The sequence below is a fragment of the Cricetulus griseus genome, chromosome 3, assembly GCF_003668045.3.
Source record: "Cricetulus griseus strain 17A/GY chromosome 3, alternate assembly CriGri-PICRH-1.0, whole genome shotgun sequence".
NCBI classification, from domain to species: domain Eukaryota; kingdom Metazoa; phylum Chordata; class Mammalia; order Rodentia; family Cricetidae; genus Cricetulus; species Cricetulus griseus.
Genome location: NC_048596.1, coordinates 253690009 through 253700015, shown reverse-complemented (window position 1 = coordinate 253700015; position 10007 = coordinate 253690009). Strand labels below are relative to the sequence as shown.

Here is a 10007-nt window from a genome sequence, read left to right as displayed (position 1 = left end):
CATACTGGCAAAAACCTCACACACATAAAATAAATTACTTTCATTTTAAAAATTGAAGAATTTAGGATACCTAAGATACCAATTTGAAGAGGTCTCTTTTATGGGGTCCTGCAAATACAATGTTCTCAGTCCCGGGATGGAGGACACACTTTCCTGTACTATTTTGGCTCAGTGTCTGTTTCTGTCATTTTGCAAGGAGTCCTCCAATTTAAGCAGTCTACATCCTGGCAGGTGAAAAAGTCTCTGGAAGCATTTATCTAATGATTCTTTATCAATAGAAACTGAATGTCACATAGCAGGGTAACAAGTGGAATGATCAGAGAAACGACCAGTGACCTCCTCTCTCTATTTCCACAAGTCAAAAGACAATCTTCCCAAACTCCTCCCTATTACTTCCTGTGTCTCTCTATATGTGCTGGGTCCTCCAAATCTCTATGGCTAATTTTGGTCAACTAGTAGCTAGCTCCACCCTTTGATTCAGAATAAACTTTGTCAGCAGTCTCAGGAGTGTCAGAGTAGAGTGCAATGAAAATATTCCTCCACAGTCGCTTCTAGTAGTTAGCACCTGAATTCTACATGTCTATCCTAGTGCAGACTTAACAGGACACCTGGATCGAGCACCTTACAGCTGAATTTCTGTCCTGGACAGAGGCTTGGGATCAACCATGGACAGGCACCAAGTGCACTTTGCATCCTATGGAGTTACTAGCCTGATACCCTGCCATGAAGAGACACAAGTTTCCTACTGGATTTGTCTTTCTCCAGGACCCATGTGATTCCCATCCCCCATCCATCTCAACACTGCAGAGGCCAGACCTGGATGAGGTGACACCGTTTCCTCCTCCCATGACTTGGGGCTGTGAGAATGATGGCCATACCCTGCAGTGAATGAAGAGACTTCCTGAGACAGCTGAGCAGCTCTCCAGGACAAAAGCCTTGAACACTGTACTAGGAGACTGAAATTGCCAGGTGAGTGTGCATGGCTCAGTCCACGGCTGTACATCCAGGTGATGGAACCAAAGAACCTAGACTTAGGAAAAGAGATAGAGGAAAGGGGGTGTCTAGTGAGTGTTTATAGAGGTGACCTCTCTAGAAATTACATTTGGCCAGGATAGCAATGCTGCACTAAGTGCTGGGATCCTAGAGCTGGATCGACTCGTCTCAGGCTGGCATAGGTGCTACAGGGTCTCAGTGACCTTCTCCACTGTCCTCTGTCCTTCTTCCTCTCATGTCCTATCACCCAGCCCATTTGACAGCCTCTGCCCTCTCCTCAAGGATCTGCAAATAATGTCTCTTACTTCTGGGTCCTTTGAGATCTGCAGGCTCCATTCCAATCTGAGCACTGTTCATTCCCTTTACAATTTCACCACCTGTTCACTGAATACCCTAACCACAACTTTTATCCTGAGCATGCTTCAGGTGCTTAGAGTCAGGGTTCCAGACATCTCTTTTGCCTTCAGAGAACTCTGAGTATGGTGGAGACAGCAATCAGTAAAAGATAGAGTGCACTTAGAAGTGAAGAAAGAAATGACATAGGCAGGAGCACTGGAGTAGCAGAGCAGAGGCCCTGAGGGTGTCCTGTCCCAATGAAGGAGGGGCAGTCGAAATCTTTGAACTTAGTGACAGTGATGGGGCAAATGGCCTTCTCAGTGGCATAAACACCACTTCAATGATTCATGTAAGTTTAAGGGGACATAAGGATGAGCAGGAGTGGGGTTGCAGAACCATCAGAAGAGAGGACAAACCAGAGGGTAAGTCATTGATATAAAACAGCCCCAACTTCCCTGAAGAGCCTAGGAGGAGTTATAAAGATGATCAGTTGACCTAGGCACAGTACCAGGATGCTGTGTCCTTCTGTCTAGGAATAGGGAAGAAGTATGGGTTGCGATATTCTGAGACTCCCTAAGTTGTTTGATCTGAATTTCAACACAGTAGCATGGACTCCAGAACACACATGCACTGCTCACAGGTCATGTGACAGTGAGAACACAGCCATGGGAAGTGAAGGGATCCAGATTTCAGTAGGGCGTTCGGGAACAGTCACTGAGTCTGGACCAAGCTGTGCACTCCTGTAGAAGGTGTGGCTTGCTCAAGAGTAAAGCAGCCTGGGTGCCATCGGCTGATCAAGAACACCTGAGCAGTCACTGCAGGTGGATGGTCCCTGCTGCACAGCAGAGCTGATGACACCAGCCTGACTTAGGGTCTCATTCAGCATCTCAGTCTCTTTCTTGCAGACACTGCAAACATGGAGGCACTGAAGCCAGGCTGGGGGACCTGGATGCTCATGCCTGCTTTCTTCTTCCCTCGCTCTTCTCCTCCTCTTTCTCTGTTTCCTTGACTCCACCATCTTAAGATGAGGAGCTGGACAGTATGGAAGGAGACTAGAGTCCAGCTCTCTCGGCTGTGTCCTGTGTGTGTAGTCCTGATCATCTGAACTTCTGCCTATGCAGATAACATAGATACTAGTTTAGTCAGCTGCCATGTCCACAATTATGTAATAACCTTAAAAGTGGACAGTCTGCAGCCAAAAATGAATTTTTAAAATCTAATTTAATTAAGAATTTAGGAGTTTTAAATGAGAATCAAGAGTAGATAGAGCCCCAGACTCACTGAGTCAGATCAATGAACCTTCAATCTTGTGTTGAGTACCATTTCTCCTTTGCCTCCAGACTCTGCATCATGACAACTGTATGTGAAGCAAATGGCTCCTTTGCCATCCATCTTTTAAAGACCCTGTGTCAAAACAACCCTTCGAAAAATGTCTGTTACTCTCCTGTGAGCATCTCCTCTGCTCTAGCTATGGTCCTCTTGGGGGCGAAGGGAGACACCGCGGCCCAGATAACTCAGGTAAGTTGTCTGTTGTCTCACAGCTGCTTCACTTGCCTGAGAGCTGCTGAGAAGGGAGGGTAGGAATATGCACACACCGTTTCACGGGGCAGGGGCTAGGAGGAGGAAGACAGTCTCCTTCAGTATGACTTCTTTTATTTTTATCATTATTATTTTAGAAGCACTCTTATTTACATATGAATCCCCCCATTCCCTTGCCCTCCCACCCTCCCACACTCTCCACTTACCCCTGCAACCTACTCCCCACCTACTCTGCAAGGATAGGAGGCCCTTCACGGGGACCCTCAAAGTCCTTCACATCATTTGGGGGAGGGCCTAGGTCCTCTTTCTTGTATCTGGGCTACAATAGTATCCCTCCATAGGGAATGGGCTCCCAAAGTCCATTTGTGCTCTAGGAATAAACACTGGCTCCACTATGAGAGGTCCCATAGACTGCTCTGGCCTCCTAGCTGGCACCCACATTCAGAGTGCTTGGTTCAGTCCAATGCTGGTTCCCCAGTTTTACTTCCAGGGTCTCTGAGCTCTCACTAGGTCAGGTAAACTGTTTCTGAGGGTTTCTCCAGCACAAGCTCAACTGGCTCCTTTGCTCATCCCTCCTTCCTCTCTGCAACTGGCTTCCAGGAATATGGTTCCGTGAGAGGCTGCCTTTGATGCCCTTTCCCTATAAAGAGATTGATGGCTATCTTGGTTGCCATCTTAGAGCTTTCATCCAGTATGACTTCTTTAAGGGCAATGATTTTTCATGGAATTACTTGGAGAAGTGTCAGAATTGTCTGCAGACTTAACCAAAAAATGGTGCATAAATGGTTTCATGTTAGGCATGTGGCACAAATCTTTAATTCCAGATTCTAAGGATACTGAGACAGGAGGATCACATGTCTAAAGCTAACTGGGAAGTTTTGTTCCAAATGAGGTTGGTTTGCTTTTTGTTCAATGTAAGGAAGGTTTGCAGTTACAAGTCAGTGGTAGAGATCTTGTTAGCCTGTTGGAGACCTTATGATTAGTCCCAAGTATTTCTACAGGAAAATAAATTCAAAATGTTTGAAACACAGGTCCCTTAGATCTAATTCAGTTTTAGAGCCATAGACTTTGTAATTATTTATTGGCAAGGAAGGTTAATACCTGCTTTTAATTGTTTTGATACAAACCTTGCATGTATCAAGTCCTCATGTACATCGCTGTCTTAACCTTCTCTTTAGCTTGCAAATTCTGTTTATAGCCAAAATGTTTCATTACAGATCTTATACTATTTCATTGTTTTCTTTCACAGATACTTGGTTTAAACACAGAGAAAGACATTCATCAGGGCTTCCAGTGGCTTCTCAATAACCTGAACAAGCCCGACAGAAAGTATATCCTTCGAATGGCCAATAGGATCTTTGCAGAGGTCGCTTGTGAATTACCCCCAGTAAGTTGTATCAGTAGAATGACATCAATTGCATTCAAAATACTTGTCGCTATAGATTCCAGAAGAGGGACTCTAAACAAGTTGAGGAAATTAAGGATCAACTTTTAGCCAGAGTGATAGTACCCATGTATAATACCAGCATTTAGAAGGCTGAGACAAGAGTATCAATTCTAGGACAACACACACTACATAGTGAGACTCAAGTCCCTACTCATGGCCAAACAACAAATTTCTATAATGATACTTTGAAATATTTTGAATGTATTTGTAAGTTTTTATTTGTTTAGATCTGGTTGTTCCCACTTACAAAGGCCTAGTACATGATGTTTGTTGCTTAAAGTGACATCTACACACATTTTACAGGTCAGGAAGCTTGCTGACACCATATATTGCAATGCTACCTCCCTGAACATTTTTTCTCTCTAAAGGCCTTTAAGGAGTCCTGTCTTCAGTTCTATCACTCGGAGACAGAGCAGCTGTCCTTTGTCAAAGCTCCAGAGGAGTCCAGGGAACACATAAACATGTGGGTCTCCAAACAGACTGAAGGTCAGAATTTCAAGTTATTTCATACCCCACATTCTTGTCCTTTCCATTCATCCCTCCCTCTTCTTCCTTCCTCCTCTTTCTCTTAACTTTACACTTTTTCCACCATTGACTAATCTCATGTTATTGCAGAGTCTAGCATCATTACATGTCCTATAATTTAATCTCAGTAAATTCATGGATGTTTTATTCAGACACTTAGATTTGAAAAGTACAGTTGTAACGGTAACTCTTTCTGCCAACAGCCTGAGTTCCGCCGCCACGTTAGGGCCCCCAAATAACAAACACACAGAGTCTTATATTACTTACAATGCTGCTGGCTAATGACTAGGATTTCTTATTTGCTAGCTCTGTCTTAAGTATCAATAACCATTGATCTATATATTTTATAAGTATTTTATAAGGACTTATCTTATAGAGGATGCCAGCAGCATATGTCCTCTCTTCCTGGAATCACATCAAGAATTTCATTTTGTTTTTTTTGTTTGTTTGTTTTTTTACTACATTTCCCAGAATACTCCTGGACTCCTATCCCCACCTATCTTGCTTCCCTATTGGCCAACAGTGCATTATTTATCAACCAATAAGACAAACATATACACAGATGAACTTTCCCCATCATAGAGTTCTTTGCTTATTTCTTCAGAAGGGTTGATGCAAATGTCATAAGAACTAATGGGCCTGATTTCCAGTCTAACAGTTTCCATTAGAAGGCAGGGGTGGTCTGCAGTGTTGTTAGGTCAGGTGATTCCACTGTCTCTGAGGTAGAGATTTGCCATAATCTTTCCCTGGTCTGTATCTTCTGAAGTCTGTGTTGCTTCGGCTACCACTGCTTTTATATCTGAGTAGGACTCCTTTTTCTGCTTCCATATTTCCTGCCTCAGATCCATTAATTACATTTGCAGAAACTAGAAATAGTTTTCATTGAAGACACTCTGGCAGGGCTGCTCAGGTACATTAACCTTAAAAGAGTCTCCCCTGATATTTAGCCAAATACCTTTATTCCTATTTTGGCTAACAGAGAGACAGTAAGAATGAGAATCTTTTCTTAAAATTCCCAAAATTATTTTCCCATTTCTTGTTGGAGTCTTTACTCTTGCTCAGTCTTGATGTCACAAATTAGCAAAGATTCTCATGACCATTGATAGTTTCTCACTCAATGTAGAAGAAGGGAATATGTCCTCTGACCTGTGTTATTTCTTCCAGTGATGGAAAGTGTAGAATAGTAGTACCTACTTAGCAAACTACTTTCTGCCTTTGAGATGCTGTGTGTGTTAGAACTGGAAATGACCATGGAGTGCTAGATGAGACACTGTATTTAACATTAATATATTACTCAGGGTTCTCTACAGGCACATAATGAATCCATATTGCACATGGGATTTAATAGTAGGACTCAAACAAAACAGGCTGCATTGTCTGACAATGACCATCTGCAGTAGAGAGACTGAGTCTTTTCTAACTGTTCAGTTGTCTATGAGCCTGGAGACCTTATCAGACTCAGCCTGGCTTGGCAAACATAGAAGATTCTGGAAAGCCACTACTCTTTGTCCACCTCAAGGCCAAAGCTACTGAGTTCCACTGTCAACTGACAATGTCAGGTGCAGGGGTATGAACAGTACAGATGCACTCACCAACAAGGACTGAAGGCAGGAGACAAAAGCAGGGCTGCTCCTCTCTCAGTCCTTTATATCAGAGCAGCACAGGAAGGAATTGCCCACCCTGGGCATTAGTTACTCTCCATTAGTTACTCTATCTGGGAAATATGCTCACAATCTGGCCCAGAGACATGCCTCTTGGTTGATTCCAGATCTAATCAAGATGACAACCAGCATTAGCATCCAGAGGGGAGCTTTGGTTCCCTAGGACTTTTCCACATTTCCTCTTTGTTTGCTCTTTATCATGGAGTCACTTTTTCTGCTTCCCAAAGCTTTTCTTGAGAGACTTGGAAGTCTTTCACACTACTTACCTTGGCTATGTTCTGCAGTGTGCATGACCTGCACTCAGACCTGTAGGTATCTTGTTTTGTTTGCTTTTAAATTTTTTTATTAAAATTCAGTAAATTTGAAACTGTGATGCTTGGATATACCCAGATACCTTATCAGTTTATTTCTCACATGTGTATAAAATGAACCTGAATGAAGTCTTTACTTCCTCAAAAGGGAAAATTCCAGAGTTGCTGTCGGGAGACTCCATTAATTCAAATACCAGGATGGTTCTTGTCAATGCCTTATATTTCAAAGGAAGGTGGCAACAATCTTTTACCAAAACACTCACAAAGGAAATGCCCTTTAAAATAAACCAGGTAAGGAACAGTATCCAAACGTTCATGCCAGTGAGATCTTGAATGTGTAGCTCTGGGGCTTAGTGTCAGAGATCCCATATACTGAGTGAGGTGTGTGGCTTAATCCTTGGGCTAGAAAGAGAACAGAACAGCACACAAAACCATTTGAATCTTATATTTCTGAATGAAAGTTTAAACTCTTTAGAAAAATGATAGGAATATAGAGCATTTACTACCTGTACTATTTTGCAACCTTTAGGTGGCTATTAGCACTTTTAACAATTTCTCATGTGACTATTGCTTCTACCTCATTCTAAACTAAATTTTGCCTATATTCAAGAATGACAAAACTTAGATGCTAAGGTAGTATATGTATGAAGCATGATGCATAGTAGAAAGGAATATGCAAACATTATGGAAGCAGGAAGAGGCTGGCAGACATTGAGTATATGTTTACTGTACAATGAATAGTGCTTTCATTGGGAGTGATGAAAACACTCCTGGCATTAACTGAAGCTCATTTGGAAACCTTTGACTTCTCTCAATAACGTCTTATGTTCTATATTCATCTGTTCAGAAGGAGAAACAGCCAGTGCAGATGATGCGCCAGAAAGACACTTTTCACCTCGCCTATGTGAATGAAGTACAGGCACAGGTGTTGCTGATGCCCTATGAGGGCATGGAGCTGAGCATGGTGGTCCTGCTCCCAGATGATGGAGTGGACCTCAGCAAGGTGAGGCAGGAGAGTTTGTCCTCTATAAATGTCCAGTGTCTTTTCTCATTAGAAGAAAACTCAAAGTTTTCACCCTCACAACTTCCATTGAACGGGTAGCACTAATAAATAGACTGAGCTTCCAGCTGTGCAGGCATGGGGTTTGGAGACCAAATTGTGTTCAAGACTTCCATTGTGGGTTGTGTGATCTTGTCATATGGTATAACACTTCATCACTAGGATATGAGATGGTACCTGATAGGATGAAATGAGGGCAACTCAGGCAACAAACTTAGTACAGTACTTGGAAAATAGTTCCCCTCTGTAACTATAACTATATCATGATCTTTGTTTTTTTTCTATTTTAATATCTGAGAACATAAAATAGACAGAAAGAATACTGCACATTAACCTACAAAGTGGAAGAGAAGGAGTGACAGATGGGGATAACAGAGTCAGGAAGACCATTATGGGACATCTTAGTGTTCTTTGAAGCAGGATAACTCACAATATGTCAGCTAACCTCTCAACAGTGGGCACTGGAGTGTGCATGACCAAAGGGGGCTTTGTAAGCAGAAAACTTCCCTTGCCTCTTCCCATCCAGCTCACTAACTGCAGCAAGGCTTCTGTAGTGTTAGTTAGTTTCCATCTCTGACAAAATGCCTGTTGTAAATGACCTAGTAGAAGGGGGATTTACGTTGGCCCATTGAGTCAGAGGGCTCATTTCAAGTTACCTGGTCCATCAATGGTTTCCATGGTGACAAGTGCATGTGGGAAAAACTTCAGACCTTTTGTAAACAGGAAATAGAAAAATAAAAGGAATGACCAAGGACAACCTTCATAGGTATCCCTCTGTAACTACTTCCTTCATTCAGCTAGACCTCCTCATGCCTAAATTATAGCTGCCTAAGAAAAGGTACAAAGAGCATCAGAACAAGCATTACTGTGGAAATCTTTTGGGGAGTTTCACATTCAAGCCACACAGCCCACAAAATGCAGAGAATCTAACCCAAGATATACCTCCCTTCTGGTGGGTTTAGGAGAGGACAACCAGTTCTTCCTACCCCGACTCAGGATTTGTTTTGTCTCCATACCCATCAGGGAAGCCACATACAAGCTAGCAGGACGGTGGAATCTCACACTGGCTGGCCATCTGAACAGGCAGTGTCCCCTGTAGAATGATGGAGGGTACTGTGAGCAGGATTTGAGCAGGGTGAGACCTCAACTGTGAATCTGAAAGTCTCTCATTCTGCTTTGTCAGGTGGAAAACAGTCTCACTTTTGAGAAGTTAACAGCCTGGACCAGACCATACTTTATGAAGAGCACTGATGTTGAGGTCTTCCTTCCAAAATTTAAACTGCAAGAGGATTATGACATGGGGTCTGTGCTGCAGCGATTGACAATGATGAATGTCTTCCAAGAGGACAAGGCTGACTTGTCGGGAATGTCTCCAGAGAAAGACCTGTGTCTGTCCCAGTTTATTCACAAGAGCGTTGTGGAGGTCAATGAAGAAGGCACCGAGGCTGCAGCCGCATCAGCCACCATAAGTGTAGACTGTGCCGACATACGTCATGTCTCTACATTCTGTGCAGACCACCCCTTCCTTTTCTTCATCAGGCACAAGGAAACCAATAGCCTCCTGTTCTGTGGCAGGTTCTCATCCCCATAAAGACCCATTTACTTTGTGGGGGAACAGTTCTCTCTTCAGCATCTTGACAACTCTTGCCACCCTATGAGAATAGGCATATGGGGGAAACCATGTTCCAAGATGAGGGCAGTTTCCTCCCAGCAGCCTGATCTTATGATGCCCACTTTCCTCTCCCCCTGTCTTAACAATCATCAGTGCCCTTTACCAGATCACAGGACCACAGACTGATATGGTTTCCTATTGTGTTTAGGAGCCAAACAGAAGCCACAAAATAGCATACAAAGTTCTCTAAGTGACCCTAAATAAACACCTCACTCACTGCACAGACAATTCAGGCCAGCTGTGCTTCCTTAGCCCCTCAGCTCTTGCCATCACTTGCCTTAACCTGTTTTCATCATAGTAAATGCTTCTGTAGATGATGACAGCTACTGCAGTTTTCCTAGTGATTGGTCCTTAATGCCTATTTTAAATTTATTATTTTTTTTTGCTGTCCACTATTCACCAGGTATAAGTCCACCACTGTGTTAGGTATGGGGACAGGTGCTGTAAGTGTGGTCTTCTAACA

The 10007-nt window shown here is 43.0% G+C and overlaps 1 protein-coding gene across 1 annotated transcript; it reads left to right on the top strand.

Annotated features, from left to right (window-relative positions):
* Positions 1-2679: 2679 nt before the first annotated feature.
* LOC113831269 (serpin B9-like) lies at positions 2680-9590 on the top strand. The gene is made up of 6 exons (XM_027409557.2): positions 2680-2847; positions 4118-4255; positions 4684-4801; positions 6961-7103; positions 7660-7815; positions 9056-9590. Exons 1-6 carry the CDS (start codon positions 2680-2682, stop codon positions 9461-9463), a joined length of 1131 nt encoding a protein of 376 aa, XP_027265358.2. The 3' UTR covers positions 9464-9590.
* The last annotated feature ends 417 nt before the right edge of the window (positions 9591-10007 follow it).

Bases quoted from the DNA above. Each gene is read 5' to 3' on its own strand.
- LOC113831269 (XM_027409557.2), top strand. From the start codon at position 2,680: ATGACAACTGTATGTGAAGCAAATGGCTCCTTTGCCATCCATCTTTTA. The intron at 2,848-4,117 runs GTAAGTTGTCTG...TTTCTTTCACAG, and splicing joins CCGCGGCCCAGATAACTCAG to ATACTTGGTTTAAACACAGA. The intron at 7,104-7,659 runs GTAAGGAACAGT...TCATCTGTTCAG, and splicing joins TGCCCTTTAAAATAAACCAG to AAGGAGAAACAGCCAGTGCA.